Source organism: Thamnophis sirtalis, unplaced genomic scaffold (genome assembly GCF_051295495.1).
Source record: "Thamnophis sirtalis isolate CommonGarterSnake01/CBP01778 unplaced genomic scaffold, rThaSir2_p1.2 scaffold_7, whole genome shotgun sequence".
NCBI classification, from domain to species: Eukaryota; Metazoa; Chordata; class Lepidosauria; order Squamata; family Natricidae; genus Thamnophis; species Thamnophis sirtalis.
In genome coordinates this window covers 39,923,416-39,945,364 of record NW_028261387.1, presented here as the reverse complement: position 1 = coordinate 39,945,364, position 21,949 = coordinate 39,923,416, and the positions used below count along the sequence as shown (strand labels likewise).

The 21,949-nt window shown below is 38.0% G+C and overlaps 1 protein-coding gene across 3 annotated transcripts in view; it reads right to left on the bottom strand.

Annotated features, from left to right (window-relative positions):
- The window catches only part of TESK2 (testis associated actin remodelling kinase 2), a 76,106-nt gene that overhangs the window by 39,167 nt on the left and 14,990 nt on the right, over positions 1-21,949 (bottom strand). For all 3 annotated transcript variants that reach the window (XM_087719768.1, XM_014071351.2, XM_087719766.1), the window contains exon 4: positions 9,912-9,960. In XM_087719768.1, the coding sequence (XP_087575894.1) occupies positions 9,912-9,960 (49 nt within the window). The remainder of the gene's footprint in view (positions 1-9,911; positions 9,961-21,949) is intronic.

Genomic DNA, 21,949 nt, shown 5'->3' with positions numbered 1-21,949 from the left:
GAAGGAAGGAAGGAGGGGGAAGGAAAAGAAGAAGGGAGGGGGGAGAAGATGGAAGGAGAAAAGATGGAAGGAAGGAGAAAGAAGGAGGAAGATGGAAGAAGAAAGGAAGAAAAAGAAGAAGGGAGGGAGAAAAGAGGGAAGGAGGTGGGAAGAAAAGGGGAAGAGAGGGAAAGAGCAGAAAGACGAGGAGGATGAAGTTGATAGGCAAGAGGAAGGAGGAAGGAAGGAAGAAAGAAAAAGGGAGGGAGAGAGGAAAGAAGAAAAGATGGAACTAGAAAGGAAAGAAGGGAGGGAGGAAAGAGGAAGACAGGGAAAGAGCAGAAAGACAAAGGTGAAGGTAGATAGGCAGAAGGAAGGAAGAAATAGGAAGGAGGGAAGGTGAAAGGTTGGAAGGAGGAAGGAACAGAAGCGAAGAGGAAGAGAGAAATGGAAAGAGCAGAAAGACAGAAAAGATAGATAGGTAAAAGAAAGGAAGTTGAAAGAATGGAAGGAGGAAGGAAGAGAAAAGGAGGAAGGGAGTGAGTGAGGAAAGAAGAGAGGATGGAAGGAGAAAGGAAGGAAGAGAAGAAAAGAGCAGAAGATGGATAAGGTGAAGGTAGATAAGCAAGAGGAATGAAGGAAGAAGTGAGGTGTCTCGAGGAGGGGGAAAACATTTAGTGACCAACGTTACAATGGCATTGAAAAAAGTGACTGATTACCATTTTTTACACTTAACAACCATTTTCACACTTAGCGACCGTTGCAGCATCCTCATGGTCACACGATGAAAATTTTGATGTTTGGCAACAGATTCGTATTTATGATGGTTTCAGTGTCCTGGGGTCATGTAATTGCCTTTTGACAAAGTCAAATGGGGAAACCAGATTCACTTATGTTAATAACTTATCAGCTGCATTTATTCACTTAAAAACTGTGGCAAGAAAGGTGGTATAGTGACCAAAGTTACAATGGCATTGAAAAAAGTGACTGATGACCATTTTCACACTTAGTGACCATTTTCACACTTAGTGACCGTTGCAGCATCCTCATGGTCACGTGATCAAAATTTTGATGTTTGGCAACAGATTCGTATTTATGATGGTTTCAATGTCCTGGGGTCATATAATCACCTTTTGACAAAGTCAAATGGGGAAACCAGATTCACTTATGTTACTAACTTATCAGCTGCATTTATTCACTTAAAAACTGTGGCAAGAAAGGTGATATAGTGACCAAAGTTACAATGGCATTGAAAAAAGTGACTGATGACCATTTTTCACACTTAGCGACCATTTTCACACTTAGCGACTGTTGCAGCATCCTCATGGTCACATGATCAAAATTTGGATGTTTGGCAACAGTTACAATTTATATTTGTAAATTGTAGTTATGTTGAAATTTAAAAAAAACATTACAATACTATTTTTGCGTTGTATGAAAATTTTTGTTGCTCCATATAACATTTTTAATCAACCCCCCCCCCCCCCACCCGGTCAAAGGTGTCCCTCTTTACCAATCTGAAAATCTGGTCACCTTACTCTATAACTCAATTTGGATACATTTCGAATTTTTCTTTTTTTCCTAAACTGATAAGCCAACCACCTGCCGGGTTTGTTTGCGTTACAAAAAGTGTTGTGTTTTGCATATAATAAACTAGTGGCTACCTGGTCAGAGATCAACATATCAAATTGGGATTTTAATATGGAGATTGCTTCCTTAGCCTTTGTATCGCCTGGATTTAATGTTAGTTCCAACTCTTTCCCTTTAATTTCCTCTTCCAATTCTTTTCGTTTTTGCCCTTGTTTGTGTCTATGTATTTTGTTTATATTCATCAGTACTCCTCTCATATACGCTTTGCTTGCATCCCATACAAATTCCATAGATGTACCCTTATTCATGTTCAGAACAAAGTATTCAGATAACAATTTTTTACAATCATTAATGTACTTTTCATATGTAAATAAGTTTTCATTCAACCTCCAAGACCTTCTTGCCTGCACTACCCTTCCCAATTCCATCCAAACTGGGTTATGATCCGAAAGAACCCTCGCCACAATCTTTGTCTTCTTCACCCTAGAAAGTAAATCATTAGTGATTAGTATAAAATCAATCCTTGAAAGGGATTGATGTCTATCAGAAAAAAAGGTGAAGTCATATTCCTCTGCATTTCTTTCTCGCCAAACATCTCTCAATTCGAAGTCGTCCATCATGTCAAAAAAAGATTTGGGTAACTTAGCTCGGATTTTAGTATTTGGGCGAGAGCTCTTCTTATCTCTTTTAGTGTCAATCACGCCGTTCCAGTCACCCAATAGTATACAAGACTTAAAGTCCCACTGTACTAATTTAGCATGAAGATTTCTATAAAATCCGTCTTGCTGTCTTTTTCCCTTCTAAGATTAGGTCTAGTGCAATATATCTTCCAAAGGGATCTGCTTCAATTAGTTCAGTCTTAATGTCTTTTCTTAAGTATACAACTATGCCATTTTTCTTTTCCGTAGCAGAGGTCACAAAATGTTGACCAAGTTTGGGGTTAAACAAATATTTTTGATCAGTTGATTTGATATGAGTTTCTTGCAGACAAATTATATCATTCTTGAACTGTTTGAGATAGTGAAATATTTTCTTTCTCTTCTGTGGAGAGTTCAGTCCATTGACATTCCATGTCAAAATCTTAGTTGTCATTTTTGGTTGCCTGAAGCTTTTTTAGAGCCTCCTGCATGGCCTGTCTAACCTTTGGCCTAGCTCCTCCCACGGCTTCTGAGCTTGTTGCTGTAACTCCTTGGTCAATGGCCGGTGATTGTTGAGATTGTTGCATTGTTGCTTGTTTTTCCATTTGTCTGGTAGTCATACGGCTAGGTCTTTGTTCCCTGACCCCTTGCCCTTCCGGGAGGAGGAGATGATACGTTTTGTCTGGTAGTTGTGTGGTTTGCTGTTTATCTTGTCCTTCTCGTGGTCTTTCTCCAGATCCAGATGATTCAGGGTGTCCCACCTTCAGAATCTTGTGATAGAAATCTTGAGCTTTCCATACAGAGTTGAGACGATATCTTTGCTTGTCAAATGTAATTATAATACCAAATGGCACATCCCATCTATACTGTATCTGACGGTTTCTGAGCTCTTCCACTAGAAAAGCATAATCTCTCCTGGCTCTTAGCATTTGAGGTGGTATTTCTTTCAAGACAATCAAATCCTGTCCGCCAATTTGAAGCCTGGTGTTATAGGACTCTTGTAGTATCATGTTTCTGAACTCTCTTGTAGCAAAGTATATAACTACATCTCGGGGGAGTTGCTTCTGTTTTGCCGCCCAAGAGTTAACGCGATAAATTTTATCGATCTGCCAGTCAAAGTTGGACCCTGGTCTTCCCACCAGACGGTCAAAAGCCTCTGAAAAAATCTGCTTCAAGTTCTCCTGTTTATCTTCACGCAGCCCCCTGACTCTTAATGCAAGCTCCATCTGTCTGTATTGTATCATAATAATTTGTTTTTCAGCATTTTCAACTTTTTGTTGCACCAGTTCAGTTTTGGATGTCAAATTAGTGTTGGTTTCATTAAGAACCTCTAAGTTATCTTCCATTCCAGAAACATATTCTGTCAGTACATTTACAAGTCCCATCATATCATCATTTATTTTGGCGATCCTAGTATCAAACTTATCATATAAGACTTTCATCTCATTCTTTATTTCCTCTCTGAATTCTCTGAAAGTTTCTAAATTCTGCTCTCTAAATTCTCTAAACGTTTCCAAAAAGAATTCTTTCGTTAGCAAATCTCCACTAGGGGGCATAGAGGGTGGAGGCTGCAACTTTGTGCCAGGTATGGGGGACGTACTCCTAGGAGGTAATTTCCCAGGATTTAATTTTGATGCCATTATGTCTTTTCTTCAAGCAATTAATCAAACTCTGCTGGCCCGCTGTGCAGCTTACAAAAAAAAAAAGTTAAAAAAAAATTGGTCACCTCTTTATTTGTTCTTAGGGGTTTTTCAAAAGTTTTCAGAAAAGGGCGTTGTAACAAAGCAGCTCGGCATATTCAGCGCCATTTTAGACTTCTCTATATCGAAGATATATGTTTGCAAAGTTAATAAGAGGAAAGTCTTGTAAACTCTTCAGAGAAGTAAGGCTAATTAATAAGATACTGCTTGCAAACTATTCCTCCCTTTTTGCAGAAAGTTTGCGGAAGGTTTCAAAAGATTAGCATTATACCAAAACAGTTCAGTATATTCACCTCTGTTTGGAATGTCTTTATATTAGCAAAGAGTCTTTTAAAACTTTTAAAGGTTGATAAGAAAAAAGTCTTGTAAGCTCTTCAGAGAAGTGAAACTAATTAGTGAGAGGCTATTCCTTTGATCTTTTTTATCACTGTCTTTGCCGAAGAGTTAGGAATGTACCATTATTGCAATTGCGGAAGCTGCAGAATCGCCATTTTAGGAGCTTATTTTTTTAAGAAACCAATTGCACGAAGGAAACTCTTGTAAAACTGAAGCTAGGATTTTTTTTTAAGGAAAAGCAGATAAGGTTCTCAGGTACGGACTCTGCTTGTATTAGTTTCAGATAAATATCTCAAAAATTGTCCTAAGAGGGGGTTCCTTACTTTGCGCCGTAATGAAAACAGCCGAGGTTTCTGGCACAGAGATATGATTCAGCCTTGGTTGCCCCCCCTTCTGTTCGCAGCAGAAAAAAAAAGCTGCAAACTTCAAAGAAAGCTCTTACCAGCTGGATCTCTCACTCTTCTTTGCCTGAAGAATGAGGTATCTACCAGGTATTTAGGCAGATAACGCGACTAGAAACCTGGGGGCAGCTCAATTAAGCCACCGCCAACAGCAAGGTCCCGCCCCGGAAGTCCAACTTTTTTTTAAAAAAAAATTTCCTTTGTCTTAATATATTTTAGACTGTATTTGTTAAAAACCTATACCGTGTATGGGCTCTGGGAAGTCGGGGGGGGAGGGAGGTGGGGTGTTAGGGGGGAGGGGGGATATATAGTATGTGTTAGGTTTTAAAGTAACGCGACTGCACTTGTATACTGTTGCTCTTTAATTTCACTGTAAAAATAGGACAAGCTGAATATATTAATAGATAGTAGAAATACACCGAAGGGAGGAGTAGAGGGATAGAAGAAAGAGGGGTAGAGAGGGTGGGAGAGAGGATGGGAGGGAGGGTGAGAAGGGAGGGGGGGAGTGTACTGGGAGAGAGGAGTGGTAGAGGGGAAGGGGAAGTAGGGTAGAGGGGAATGTTGGAGGGAAGATGGAAAGTTGGAGGGGGGCGAAAGAAAGGGTGTATGGAGGGTCGAAGAGGTACATTGGGTTTCTATTTTGGGGGGTATTGTTGACAAGAGGAATGGCTGTGTTTATTGTTTAATGTTATATGGCCCCGGTTATGCACAGTATATATGTGACTGTACGAAATGAAAATGGAAAATAAAAACACATTTACAAAAAAAAAAAAAATGAAAAGCATCAGCCATCTAATTCATGCTAAAAAAATGGACAGCGTCCTATTGAAATTGACATTTGAGTGTTTTGAGAGCATCCAAAGATAGCATACCCCCAATACTAATCATGTGACAGCCTATATTACCAGAACTCTAAGAGATGTGCAAACATCTAAGATAATAATGGTGGTAAAATAATATGGGTGGATTCACTCTATAGGCTGACATACTCATAAGTAATAAAACACAGTGAACGTTCAAAGTTGCAGAATAGAGAATATCAAGTTTTCAAAACAGTACTGTCTGAGGCTTGGAGACTTCTTCCTTTTAGAATAAACTTTAAATGCTTACATAGAAGAAAATTAGATTGCAGTTGAAACACATATGTATTTATTTATTTATGTATATGTTTATTTTTAATTTCAATATTTGAGGCCATCTATTTATTTATGTCTGGGTGGCTAAAATACCAAATATGCCACATTATTTTAAATAAAAGTACACAAATTCAAACATTAGGCAGCTTAAAGACTTTTTTTTTTTAAGGAAAAAAATTACTGTTGTTCACCACATTACTGAAAGAAGATAAAATCTTCTGAGCAATCAGGGGAGAATCTGAATAGACTATGACTCAGTTAAGAAGTATTAGCATCAGAACTGACAACCAAGATTCTTGTGATGCTTTTCATATAATTATCGTCAACTTGCTGCTTATTTCATTACATACGATACTTAGTACTCATTACCAAATTATGATTCACAAATCCACTTCAATCCAAGTTCTCAAACTGTGTCTTGAAGTAGATTAGCGAAAACTAGAAATTGAGGAAAAACTCCATGTAAAGCGGGGAGGAAAAGAAATAGCTTGTTGGGATGTTCTGCCACATGTTATAATTTAATATTACATTTGAAATGACTCATAATGGAGGTAAAGCTACAAAACAGCTTGCTTCACAAATGAACTCTGGCATACTGCAACCCATTTGATCTGCAAATAATTTCAACACTACCGTACATATTTTGCCTCCTGCAATCCTCATCAACTGCGATTCACACTTCCCTATTTTCTGTGACAATGCAGTTCATGAACAAAACTTTCATCCAATCACTTCTCAGCCTAAATTATCCAATAGCTGAATGCAAAAAAACACCATCAATGTGTTAAAGCCCTATTCCCTTTCACAATGAAAGCAACCTTTGGTCACCATTTTATGTTTTATATGCATGACATTTATGGAGTTACCAATTCCTTCCCCTAACAGGCATCTCTTTTTCTGTATCTGCATGGTGCCTTATTAAACATTCACCCACAGAGGCTGCAATAACAGGTATTGTGTAGAGGTGTTGTGGAGGCACCGGGCAGTCACGGGACTCTTTCAAGGGAAGAATTCATTGTGAACCAATTAACAAGCTCACTAAAAAGCTAGAAAAGCTTCTCTGCTACTTCTGCCAAATCAGCTTTGTTGTTGGAGTGTATTTCACATAGCAGAGAGTTTTATGCTGGCAAAGCAGCATTCCTGGGCTTTTCCATGACTAGGGATGATCAAAATAGAGTAGGGAGACAGGGGATGCAGGAAGCATTCTATCCAATAAGAAACTACATGGATGATCCCAAAATGTATCCATCTGTGTGCACCTTGCATCTTTACAGAGGCAAGGAACAAGAATGACAGGCCACTCACAGATTGTAGGCATTACATCATCCTGCAAAAAAATGGAACACATAGCCCACATATTTAATTTTGCAGATGTAGTTATTTTAAATTTCCCTAAAAATTCTCATTATAGGGGAAACAATCTTTGATGACTAACATCTTCACAGCTTTTAAAAAAGAAGCAGGAAACAGTGCCACCATGGCTACTCCTCTTTGCAACAATTTATAGCATGAATTGCAGGTTCTTGCTTTTGCAATGATTACTGCCAGACTAATCTATAGGATGTAGTGTACAGTTCAGATAACTTTGAAGCTCTTGCTAAATATGAAACCATTTCTTGAGGTTAGGTAGGATATGCCTTTTGCTACTTTGTGAAGCAATTAAATCAAACTTTGTGAAGCAATTAAATCAGTACATAATTTTAGTGGAATGTTTCAGGTATAAAATACAAGTTACTCAATAATTCCTCTAAATGCAATAAAACAATTTATATTGGAAAATTAAATTAGGTCGAGAAGTTATTCAGTCAGGTTCACTGAATGAACATAGCTAATATCTTCTGGAAGAAATAGTTTCAAACTTTCAGTTCATAATATAGCACAAAAGTCCATTTCTAAAACAAATCTAAAATGTCCACTGATTTAAAAAAGCTCATTGATTCATTTAAATTAGTTGCTGGGCTGGCCTATTGTACTTTGGACATGTTAAGAATATGAAATGGCCAAAAGTACTATAGAGGATTTTAAAGGCAGAACTTTTTTTTTTTTAATGACATTCAGGATAGCTTTCATTGAGAAAATAAGATACTACTTATCACTCCCTCTATTTCTTAATTGTTCATGTCTAATCTATTTTCCATTTCCCACCTCCCCACAACTTTTCACCCTCAGTGCCTGAGGAGAGAAGATCTTTATCATTTAAAGCTCTGTGATGGCCTTCCCCAGGAATCAGAGCTAGTTTATTGTGAGAAAAAATGACAGACACTTCAACAGTGCTTTGTAAAAATTATTTCATTTAGGTTTTTTTCTTAAATAAAGCACCCACATATACATTCAACAGATAAATCTTGAATAAGAAAAACACCATCACATTTCGGTAATAAAATAGCTTCTATTTGTGTAGTACAAGTGGTAAACTCTGTTCAATTTTTTTCAAAAAGCCATGTCAGTTACTAAAAATAATTTCATGAAATATGCATTAAGATCTCAAGAGACTTCACCACTAAAGTATCTGAATCATTTGAAGACAGGATCCAAGCCAAAAATAATATGAAGGTTTTTTTAAACTACAGCATGACTTCATTTCAAACAAAAATGCTTTCATGCAACAATCAATATTTCATTTAATAGTGGTGAACATGGTCCAGATTTTTCCCTGATCCAGAGCAAACAAAGCAGTATGTATTTGCCACCAAATCACTTGATTCTGAAAGGAGTGCGAGTGTGCTCACATTTGCGAACCAGTAGCAAAGGTAAGTGAATCCTACCACTGGTATATATCTTGTTCCATATTCTACCCAGTATTGTTATTTTAGATATTTTAAAACTAGGAGGTTTAATGATGAGAGCATAATAAAATATATAATGGGGGGAGAGACTACCACAAGGGTATGCAACAATAAGATGAGGTGCATGTTAAATAAGTGAATAAACATTTTCCAATTAAGATTATGTAAAAATTCACAAATCAAACATCTTTTCTGCACATAAAGATCCTTATCAAAAAGTCTCAAAGCATCTTCCTAATGTTTTAGCTTACAAGCCTAAACTAAGCATTTTATTATGGGCTGCAAGGCTTCTGACAGAACACAAATGTAAGGAACTAAGAACAGAAGAAGCCATTCATATCTTTGTATAGCATCAAACATAAAAATAAAGGATCCATTAAAAGAATGGCTAAAAAAGAATCAATAAAAACATAAAAATAAAAACATAATCTATATACACCAATACAAAATACATTGCAACTCTATATTAACACTACTTACTACACGTAATGATATACAGTCATTTATAGAAGTGCTATGAGATGTTCATATCCCTCTTTATATTCTAAAAATTGTGTTGCCTTTAAGAGATATTTCAGTTCAATGCCATATGATATAATTGGAAGTGGTAAACACGATTCAACTGTAATGCTGGCAATTTTTTTATTTTGATAAGAAATTTAAAAATACGTTCATGCCAGATTAAATACAGCAGCTACAATCATTCTATAAAACTTTATCTGCCTAATCACTGATTAATATTTACACACTGGCTCACATGAATGTAGTATCTATGTGTGAGAAGGAGAACCCTGTAGCCTACTGGGAAGGATGAGTTAGAAGAGTAATTGCAGAGCTGTTCTGAGGAATTTTCTATGCATCTGGAGGATAAACTTGCTTTGATCTACTCAGAAATAAGCATTATCTGAGCAAGTTCTAACACAATAACAAAGACAACTTCCTGAAAGGTTATCAGTTTTCAACTTTCTCTTTCTGGGGAAGGCTACTGAGAAGGTGGTGAGGTGCAGTTGCAGAACAAAAACTTTAAGAAGTATTACCTGAACCAATTTGATTTGTGTTCAGAAATAAATACAGCACCAAGACTACACTGCTTTTCTTAGACGACTCCTGGTGAGTGGGAAAGTGAACATATGACTCTCCTTATACTCTTTGTTTTCTTAGCAACTGTTGATAATAGTATCATTTTACACCATTTGCATGAATTGGGTGTACTGGAAAGTACTATTTTGTATCTATGGTACCTACAGTATGTCAGAACTATACTAGTCAACTTCATTAAATACATTGTTTAGCATCACCATAAGAAATGTTGCAAAGCTGAGGGAAAGAGAGGTAATCAGCTTACCTCAGTAAGGGCATGCAATTGTCCTTGATGTACACAGACACCCATAAACCTACAAAACAGGAGTAAAATCTTAAATCAGAAACAGTGGATTTTGCAGGGGTTCATTATTTTTTAATCATTACAGTACATATGCAGTTTAAAAAAAAAAAGAAATATTGGATGACACCAGTTCCAAAACATTATACAACTGTTCTACAATTAAATATACTGCTATGTATGTAAGTTTAAGTATAAATAATGAACTATTGTATTTGAGAATAGGAAATAAGTTCCAATTGTCCCATACTTAAATATATGTAGAAGTTTCAGAATGTATATAATGTATTGTTTACATTTTCATAAAAAGTTTAAACTTTTTACGAAAAAGTCTTATGACCATTTTTCACACATGACCAGAGATGGGTTCCTACCAGTTCGCACCTATTCAGTAGAACCGGTTCGTCAAATCTACCAAACCAGTTAGAAGAGGTTCCACCAGTGGACCCAGAAAGCAGGCCACACCTACAGAAGAGGTTCCAAAAATTTTTGAAACCCACCACTGACATAGAGAGACACGGAGGGAGGGAGGGAGGGAGGGAGAGGCAAAGACACACACACAAAGACACACACACACACACACACACACACAGACTCACACAGAGAGAGAATGAGAAAGAGAAAGAAAGGAAGAAAGAAAGAAATAAAAAAAGAAAAAAAGAAAAAAAGAAAGAAAAAGTGAGAGAGAAATGAAAGAAAAAGTGAGAGAGAAATGAAAGAAAAAAAGAAAAAAGGGACAGAGAGACAAAAGGAAGGAAAGAGAGAGAGAGAGAACACATGGCCGGCAAGCCACACCCACAAAGTAGGTTCGAATTTTTTTTGAAATCCACCACTGCACATGACCATTACAACATCCCCATGGTCATGTGATCAAAATTCAGATGTTTCTCGATTTACTTATATTTATGATAATGGCAGTGTCCAGGAGTCATGATAGCTCCTTTCGCAACCTTCTGATAAGCAAAGTCAATGGGGAAGCCAGATTCCTTTAACAACCGAGTTACTAATTTAACAAGGGCAGTGATTCACTTAACAACTGTGCCAAGAAAGGTTATTAAATGGGGCAAAACTTAACAAAAGTTTCACTTAGCAACAGAAATTTTGGACTCAATTGTGGTAGTAAGTTCAGCACGACCTGTATGATACAAAGTTGTTAATCAATTAGAACTGGAATAATGTGGATATAGATAAGTATACCATCTCTCATTTTAAGCAGAGTACCAAACATTTCTTTGTTAAACAGTGATAAACAATTCTAAAGACTTCTAGTCAAAAGAATACACATAATTTTACATGCAGTAATAATAAAACATCATAGCAAAATTAGAAAAGGTGTGACCTATTTATTATAAAATAATACATTAATTGAAAGAATTGGTTTGATATGCTAGAATGTAATTATATGGCATTTATAGGCCTTACTGCATATGAACACATCTTTTTAGTTGCTCACCAACCCTCCTTTCTCTATATTTTTTAAGGAAGAATTGGAGAAAAGAGAATTTATTTATTGATTTTATAAAATCACCTTTTCTGGCTAGAAAGCAGCTGAACTTTGGCCTCCATCCACAATACATCTTTGAGTCTCACATGTACATAAAATATTATTCAAAGTGAAAGGAATCCAGAGTTCAGTTGTTTACTAATCATTTTCCAAAACTTTAAAAAAAGCATAAAAGAGGGAGAAGGAGAAGAAACAGTTCCTGTGGGAATGGAGAGGTCACAATGAATGAAACGGAATTATGCAGTCCAGGAGCAGAAGGCAGAATAAAGAATGGAGTCTGAAGCATGATTATGAATAAGAACCAACAATGAACTGGCTTTCTACTTTATGGTTTAAACCAGGGATCCCCAACCCCTGGTCCTTGGCCTGGTACATACTGGGCTGTGGTCCATTGGAAACTGGGCCGTGCAAGTGGCAGGCAAAAACCATCCTCCTCCCCCTCCCAAAACTACTACTTCTGCCAGTCCACAGAGCCAGAAAGATTGGGAACCACTGGTTTAGACATTACTGCCACCATTCAGTTCTTGGGCAATAAGTTGCTTTTCTTTTAACATCAGACAAGTACCTCTGTGAAATGTTTCTGTGGTATTTTGCCATTTTAGTAACTGCTATTCCTTCTGTTACCTAGCCATTTTCTAACACAGCTGATATCATTTTTAAAGAATTTTATAAACTGAATTTGAAAATTGAGGTCCAGTTTAAGTATCATGAAACCCGAAAAACCAAATCGTTGATAAGTTATAAGATAAAGTTAGTATCTATGAAAATCTGTCTTGAATTGCAGTTAATTCTCAGCACTACTAGCAGGAGTGAGTTTATTTTATTTATTTACCAGGTTTATAAGCCATTCCAATTAGCCTGCTGTGAAGAGCACACAATTCACCAGTACATACCGTATTTTCACCCATATAACCCGCGGGTTATATGCGGTTTTTACATGCACAGCGCCCCCCTGCGGGTTATATGCGTGGGCGGGGTATACGGAAGATATTTTACACGATCGGAGGCTTACCGGTACACAGGCTTGTTTCTCCGTTTCTTCCCCCACCCCGATCTCAGCTGTTTCCTTCTCCTCCGTTCCTTTCCTCTTCCCCAGCTTGCGCAGGCTTGTTTCTCCGTTTCTTCCCCCACCCCGATCTCAGCTGTTTCCTTCTCCTCCGTTCCTTTCCTCTTCCCCAGCTTGCGCAGGCTTGTTTCTCCGTTTCTTCCCCCCCCATCTCAGCTGTTTCCCTTCTCTCTTACTCGTCGCGGGTTATATGCGTGGGCGGGTTATATGCGTGGGCGGGTTATATGCGTGGGCGGGTTATATGCGTGGGCGGGGTATACGGAAGATATTTTACACGATCCGGAAAACCCGCGGGTTATATGCGTGGGCGGGTTATTTGCGTGGGCGGGTTATATGGGTGGAAATACGGTAATTGGGATTAAAAACAATACAAATCAAATTTAGAAACAAAATATTATAATAATGCACATCTAAGTAGATACATGTAAACAAGATTAATTCTTTCTCAGGAGGGATAGTAAGAGAGAACTGGCCCTTCATTTAGACAAAATAGCCAGGTTTTCATAGTTTAAGGAGAAGGAACTATTTGAATGTTTGGGGAGGGGATAACTTTCTATAAGATACTGACTGAGAAGTCACGCTTCTATGATCCATGAAATGGCAGTCTCCAATCAAGGGCATATGTAATAAACCCCACATTATATCTTGTAGACTCTACAACAGTGGTCCCCAACCCCCGGTCCGCGGCCCGGTGCCGGGCCGTGGAGTACCTGGCACCGGGCCGCGCAGCCATGATCGCTGCAGCTGGGCGCCGTGACTCTTCTGCTGCGCCAGCCGCTCCTCTTCCAGCCGCTCGCCCAGCGCGCAAAGCTCCCGGCAGCAGCGCCACAGCTCCTCGAGGCGCCGGCGGCTCTCCTGGTTCTGCGTGCGCAGCTTGCGCAGGTCCTGTTGGCCCAGGCGGCCCCCTTCCAGCTCCTGCAGCGCCCGCAACTCGGCCTCGTATCGCTCCAGGCTCTGCGCGCAGCTCCAGCTCAGCACCAGCGCGTACTCGGAGGCCAACTGCCGCTTCTCGGAGCGCCCGGCCCGGAGGACGCGCGGGGCAGACAGCAGCGCGGCCGGCCGCTGCTTGCGCGCTTCCTGCAGCCCTTCGTGCTCGGCCAGGAGCTGCTCCAGCAGCGCCTCCAGAGCGGCGCAGTCAGCCCACAGCCCCTCCAGCTGCTGCTGCCGCCGGGCCAGCTCGGGCTCCAGGCGGCGGAGACGCAGCTCTCCAAGTTGCGCGCTCAGCCTCTCCAAGCTCTCCAACTCGTGGCGCAGCGTGTCCCGCTCCAGCTCGCCTTGAGGTGATCTCAAAAAATAAGCTAGGTTGGATATGACTGGGATAAGATTTCCAGATGTTGACTTGGCTCAAGTCACCGGTTCCTTTTTCTTGCTGAATGAAAACTCCTGCATCATGGTTGTATGTAGGATGTATTTAGAAAAATTCAAGATGGGAATCATCTTGGTTTTTATGTGATGCAAATAAAAGAATAAATAGGCTTTTAATTTCATAGTCATGGCTATTACCTTGACATTTTCGATGTCACTCTGACACCCCTGTCCCAGATAATTTGGTGAATGGACAGAGAGGCTACCAGCTAGTAGTAGGCTGGCTTGAATGCACTTACTAAGAAAGGATTCACAGTGAATTCAATGAATAACATTTTTGGGTGATCATCAATCTGATGGGAGATATATATCTATTGCAGCATTTACCTGCAAATTTAAAGGAAGTCCAGAAAGCGATTGCAATCTATTTGGCATATATTTACAAATTCATATTGAAAATAATGCAACATCTAACATTTTATGATATATAAATGAAATATATATGATATATAAACAATCAATGTGTCATCGCGAATAACGCCCCCCCACCCCTGCGCGCGCTCAGCGGGCCACGGTAAAATTATCACAGGCTGACTGGTCCGCGGCGATAAAAAGGTTGGGGACCACTGTTGTAGAGGATAGATATACTGGGAGAAAGCAGTCCTAAATATACCATGAACTTTGGACGGCTTTTAAAGGTGATAGTCAGCATCTTGAATTGCACCTGAAAGCTAAATGGCAGCCAGTGCAGTTCTTGCAGTAGAGATGTCTTGTGGGGGACATAAAATATACCTAAAACTAGTCTTGCTACCGTATTCTGAACCAGTTACAGTTTCCAAATATTTTTAAGGGCATCCCATATGGCATGCATTGCAATAGTAGTCCAATCAAGGGGTAATTCAGGCACGAATGACTAAGACTAATTTCTTCCCTTCCAGAAAAGCCTGCAATTGCTGCACAACATAAAGCTGTGCAAAAGCTCTCCTGACCACAGCTATCACTTGCTCTTTAAGCAGGAGCTATGAATACAAGAGCATCCCTATCCTCCTAAAAATCAGCTCTATTTAGGAAAATGCAATCTTTTCCAGATCTACCAATCGAACCTCACTGAAATTATTAGGCCTTCAAGCCCCAAACCACTCCATCTTGCTGATGGAGAATCTTGTTCCTCCCCATTCAGACCAGTCAACCTTCAAAGTGGGGAGCACTTTGACAGGATCATCGGGGGTCAAGTTATCATCAACATATCAATAAAATCTAGGCTTGTATCAACAGATTTTGCTGTAGTGTTATGTGTATCAAGGTGGGTTCCGGCAGCTGCTACTGCCGGTTTGCTTGTGGTCGTACAGCGTTCAAAGGCGTAGTACTATAAAAATGCTTCTGTGCATGCTCAGAAGCCAAAAACAAGGGAAAACCGGTTTGGGGGAGTGGCAGGCCTGGATCACTGCCGGTTCCAGTGACCCAGGTCACCAAACCAGTACCAGTTCAGCTGAACCGGGCCGAACCAGTAGGAACCCACCACTGATGTATATAGTAAACAGAAGTAGGAGAACAGTGAGCCCTGTGGCATCCTACAATTGAGGAGAGCACAGGTCTCAGTCTTTTCCTACCATACTAAATGAAGCTGTCCCTTTAGAAAGGAGGAGAAAACAATGCCCCCCTGCTTCTAACATTCCCCTGAGATATCTCAAAAATATATCATGATTGATGCTATCAAAAGCTACAGACAGATCAAACAGAAGCATGAAGGTCACTCTGCCTCAATTTCAGTCTTCTCAAGATGACCTATTACTATGCAATCCATTCACTTTCTCTATCGCCTTCCCACAAAAATTGTCCAGTATATCAGACGAAATTATAGTTTCGTGAAGAAGAAGGTTTCAAAGAGGGTACTAATACCTCACCTCTCAAAGATGAATTCACTATTGTCCCAACGTAACTCCTGTCACCTCCCCACAAGTTTTCACCAATCAGAAAGGGCCACAGTGTAAACTGCTGTTCACTTCCTCAGGATTCACAAGATCAAATACATCCTCAAATTAATCAAATTAGAGTCCAGAAAAAATAAGAACATAAGCAAAAATAAGAAAATCAGTTTATATCTACGGGGAGAGGGAGCAAGACTACTACTTCATTTTGTAATTAAAGTTAAGTCTTAAACTGGAAACAAGGAGTGGATTAGTGTAGCACATGGATTCTTTATTTTCAAGTGGTTCTGCTTGTGTTATTATAAAGTGGTTATAATTATTTTCTGGAATATTCAGTTTCAAAGGAAATGTCATTAATTATGGAACATAATGCTAAAAACCTCTTTTTTGTTTTTCAAAACTTACTTTCACAACCTCTTTGTAAAAATAGAAAATGCTTACTGAATGTCAAAGTTATGACATTTTTATTTTTCTATGTCAGCTTTTCAGAAACAAACATATTAAGATGCAGTGGAAAACCAATTTTATTATAGAAATTAAGTTCCCAAAATTTCTTAAGTTTAATCTAAACAGCATACATATACTAGTTACTAGGTACGACTTCATATAGTTAGGAAAACAATTTTGCAGCCAGAAATATTATTTAGAGATATTGATCCATAATTTCAAATTGCACATAAAACTTTAGTGAAAATTTATTTAAATTCTAAATTCTCAGTGTAGTTAACAGAATCTACAAAATGAAATATCTCACTATTCAAAAATGCTTTCCAAACATACCGTAATTCAAGTATAGTTTTTTAACCTATAAAATTATAAATAATCTAAGATGGTAGTAATTAAAGGACTTAAACTTATTTCTTATGAGTACTTATTTCCTGTTTACTGAGATCTTAATCAAAGTACTACCTCAGTGTTTTAATTTAATTGCAACTTTTTAATCCTTTTGTTGCTAGTCAGTTTTGGGAAGAGAAAAGTCTGGCTGTCAAAGTGGAAAAGCAAGTTACATATTTGGTTACATAAAGGAAGAACTATAGAAATCAAGTTATCAGCTCTTCCAAATATGATTTTTTCTACCTTGCTTAGTGACTGCAAATCAGATATGACATAAAGTTTCCTTAACCTTCAATTCTTGATCAGCTCTGAATTTGCTGGAGGAACACCTCATAGATTTTTTAAAAAAATAGTATTGCATACCTAGGGTTCACTCTGCAGTGCTGATCTGGCACATAATGAAGAGAAGGCTTTTGAAATCTCTTGTGCTAATTAATTTTAAAACTGAATCTTCCCTTTTAATTACCTCCATAGAAGTCTGTGAAGCAAAGCATTTTGCATGTTACCAGAAACATATGCAAATACATGTGATGAACACATGGACTAGGCATGTATTGGAAAGGAACTCCAGAAACTTATTTGCTTTCTGTTGGAAAAGGGAAAAGCTGCTAATTCATAGAGTATTAAATGTTTTAAGGGCAATAAATGCAGTAAAGGGCCTTTAGAGCAGAAAAAAGCTAACATTGAAGGACTGACATCTTCTGGAGTCAACTATCTTTAGAAAAAGATGCTCTTTGAAACTCCAAACTCACTAGCAGGTAAACAATACTACGCTGAAACAATTTGCAAATGATAACAATAGTGTAAAATAGGAGTGGTGGCTTTAAAAGTGTGTTGGAATAATTAGCAAATAAAAGGATTATCAGATCTCTATGTCCATATAAAGCTCTTTTGCAAGATTCCCCATCTGAAGGACAGTTTACATGATATGTCTGAATTTTACTTTCACAGCTTTATTTTAGTATTTTAATTTTAAAAATCTTATTATGGTTGATTCAGAAGTACATTATCTGATCCAGATACTTTTCCAATCTATATTGTTCTGCAAAATTTGCTGAAAGAATTACAAGATTTCTATTGTTTCCTAATATACAATAATACTCCCAAAATATGGATTGTTCTTTTGTAATAAACAAAAGCAGATGAAATATAAAAAGGAACATTTGGAATGACTCATTTCTGCTGTGTTTAATTTGCTCAAAATGGGTTTAATTAGCAAGTGAATTGTTAGATTTGTGTAACTATAAAGCAATTCTCAGCCAGTCACAATTCTCCAACTCACTTCAAAGAATTGTTGTTGTGGGGAAAAATTGGAGGAGAAAGAGGCATCACTTATGTTCACTGCCTTGAGTTATTTATAAAATAAAGGTAGAATGAAAAGTAAAGTAAAAAATAACTACACATAAAATATTTCTAGCGTTTCTTATTTTGGGGAATTTAGATACTTGAAGAGATTCTAGCCACAATTTTTACAAAGACAAAGCAAAGAAAAAAAATGAAGAACTGCGGAATTAAAGGCATTACAAATAGAAAAAGAGCACGTGCTAGATTATCAGAAAACTATTTTTTATTCTGAAAAATATCATCCTTTCAAGTTATCTTTCCTATGTATCTGAATGCAATATCATGCCTTTCCACCATTTTATTTTCTCTAGATGAAACATCCCCAGTTCTTTCAGATAGTTCATCCATGACAATAATCAAAGATAATGTATACCGATCAACAACTACATCTTATCAGCATTGATAAGGTTGCCATATCAAGTTATATGCAGACTCTGATCACTGATCCATTTAGCTCAATACTATCTATTCTGACAACAATTTCCCAAGGCTTTTGATAGAGAACTTTCCCAGTACTGATAAACAATACTGGTTTCAAATGCAAAGAAAATTATATTTTCCTTAGCAGAGTTATAAAACAAATAAATACCAGATACAAAGAAATAGGCTAAAGTCATTTCTGTAAAATACATGTATTAAAAGCTCATTTCTAACAGAAAACTACTATCAGCTATGTTCAACTATGGAGGCATAACCCAAGTAGTAATAACTCAATCATCTGTTTACAATAATAAGCAAGTGATTCATAAATTTTACCAATGTCAATGCTGAATGTTCTGTAATATATAGCTAAACTTTGGCAAAGTTGCCATTGTATACACAATAATGTGAAATCAGAGCTGCCAATTCTTTAGCTGGTGCTGGCCTTCAAGTTCAAGTTCTTCCCAAGAACGTAGGATGTTATAATGTATTGGCATAGAATAGGCAGTGATGATGATTACTAATCTATTAAATCTGTATACTACCCAATTTTCAATAATTCTGGGTGACTCACAAAAATCAAAGGAAAAAAAAATTAATGTAACTTAATTTTTAAAATTAAAATCTTTGAATAAGCGTATGTCATATCAAGATGCTTTAATAATTTAAGTCTGACAATACAGGGTTAAAAGAATGACTAACAATACATTCCAAGTTGGATACAAAATTAAACATGCTTGTTTTGGAAGCATAACTATTTATTCTGATTTTATAACTTCATTTTCTCCCAAACTAAGCTGATTCATTTAGAGAACACACAAATCATGCGTGACTTAGTTTATTATCTACTTAAATGCTTGTTTTTATTTTTTTAATCTTGAGATTTCATGTTCATGTTTTTTTAAATATTAATGTCAATCATAGAATGATTGAGTTGGAAAGGACCACAAAGAGCATCAATCCTCTGCAATGGGCAGGAAAAACTTATTACACTTTCCTTGGGGGGTGAAGCTTTGAGAGATGCAATCACCTGTCAATTAGATCCTTGCCTTTCCTGGTCAGTGAAAACCTCCGGGTCTTTGCTGTCATTGTCCTCTCACGGTACCTGGAGGCTCTGGTGGCCTAGATGGGGACAACAGGCTTCGCCTGAATCCTGGCAAAACTGAATGGGTTTGGAGGCACAGAGCTTCAAGATGTTAATTCTGGATGGGGTTGCACTACCCCAGTGATTCCCAATGTGGAGCCCATGCCCCACAGGGGGGGCAATTTGATTTTTAATAAGGGCAATTTGAACTTTGCTTAAACCACATTAATGACTTTTAGGCTTCTTTTGCGTGAGTAGAGTTCACTTTTTGAGTAAAGTAAGAATTATATGTCACAGGGTTGTCATCAGGATTTTAGAGATGCTTACTGGGGCATGGCCAAAAAAAGGTTGGGAACTATTGCACTACTCCAAACATACCTGGTCTGCAACTTTAGGGTTCTCCTGGATCTCAAAGAGCAGGTGGCAGTCACAGCTAAGAGACCCTTTTCACAACTTTGTATTGCATGCTAGTTGTGGTCCTTCCTTCATAGGGAGTCCTTGTATTAGTCATTTAAGCCCTGGTCACCCCACATTTAGAATATTGCAATACACTTACATGAGGCTACCCTTGAAGTCCATTAAGAAGCTACAACTCATCAAAGTGCAGTTGCATGGGCAGTTCTTGGGGTCCCTAGGGTGATCCATGTTACATCACTGCTCTGTGAGCTTCACTGACTGTCACATTATTTCCTGGTGCAATTAAAGATGTTGGCTATTACCTTTAAAGGCCTGCATGTGGGCCATAGGCCCAGGTTACTTGAGGAATCATCTCATCCCAATGGTACGGGCCCATCCCACTGATACTGGCAGAGGGGCATGCTGTGGGCCCTGTTGGTCAGGGAACTTTGGCTGCTGGACTCCAGAAGAGCCTTTTCTGATGTGGCTCCTGCCCTTTGGAACATCTTATCCCCTGAGGTGAGATTGAAGAAAGAAGTACATTCCCAGCCTGTACCTCTATCTTTCAAAACAAGAATGTAAATAGCTATAATCTGGATGTACCAAAGAAATAGCAAATTGTCTAGTAGCCAATAATTTTTTTAAAAAAATGATCTTGCCATTTGAAAATTTCAGGGAAGTTTCTTGGTGATATCATTAGGACAGAAGAGCAAGGCCAAAAATATTAGCTCAAGAAAATAGGAATGAAAAGAGATGCATTTTCCCTCACAGAAGCATGGAGTATCAAATTCTACTCTTATTTTTGCTAGAATGAAAAGCCAAAGATAATCTACTTTGCCACTGAATTTAAGCTGCATGATGTGGAGAAAAATGCAGGCTGGTGGTTAGATATGGCCTGCATACAGACTACTCTGTATTATATTTTAAGACAATACATTATATCAAAATATTTATTATTTCCATGATTCCAAGTCACATAAAAGAGAAAAGATCCAATATCCACCATTGCACTTCTATTTTTCTATTTTTATTATTTTAAAAGACTTTAAAAATAGGAATACGTATTCTAGGAAGCATAAAATATGAATGGAATTTGCTTTAGGTTTTTTTAATAGATACCAAACATCATAAATATTTACAGCTGTACATGTTGAGTTTTTGTTTATTCTTGCTACTACCGTTTAAAGTTGGACAAACTGCCATCACTTATCTGAGAGGCCATCTCACCCCAATGGGACTAGCTTGTCCCACTGGCGCCAGCGGAAGAAGCCTGCTAGAGATGCATCTGCTAAGGAATTCTGGCAGGCAGGATCAGGGAGACGAGCCTTTTCTGCCATGGCCCCATCCCTGTGGAATATTCTACCAAGAGATGTGAGAACTGCTACCACTCTTTTGGCCTTCTGGAAAGGTATTAAAACTGTGCTTTGCCAGTTGGCTTGGGGCCTGAAGAAGAGCACTTACCACTGTGCTGTCTTCTTAGTCCTGGTTTTTTAAAATATAGTTTTGAATTTTAATAGTTTTAACACTTTAATTATTTTTCTACTTGTCTTTTTATAATCTGCAAGCTGCCAAGAGTCACCTATAGGGGAAATGGGTGGCATAAAAAATTAATAAATAAAGTTTCATAAATTTATGTTCTCTTAACATTTCATGAATTCTGTTCAGTTATACAACAGAAATTTCCAGTGCAAGCTAAAAATTAAATTAGTAGTCATGTTAATAGAAGTTAATAGCCTTCATAACACATTTCAAGGGCATGTAACATTAATGCAAGTTTCCTCATACTTAACATGTTTCCCTAATCAGTCTAGAATGCATTTGAGAGATAAAAGTGATTAGGAAAGCAATTCATGCAAGCCATACTTACTTCGTTAGACCTTTGTACCAATTTTCAATAGGTTCAGTGTACAAAAGAATGAACCCTATATGTACATCAATATTTAGACTGGACATTTCGTATATCCTACTCCAATACTTTTGGTCCTTATATTTTAAATAGATGTCTAAGGAACAGATATGAACAGAACCCAATCTCCTTTCTGTGTAGGTTAGATCCCAGGATCTACATTTTACAGGACTGTGCAAAGGATTCAAAGGGGCTCTTTTAGTGACACAGGTCAC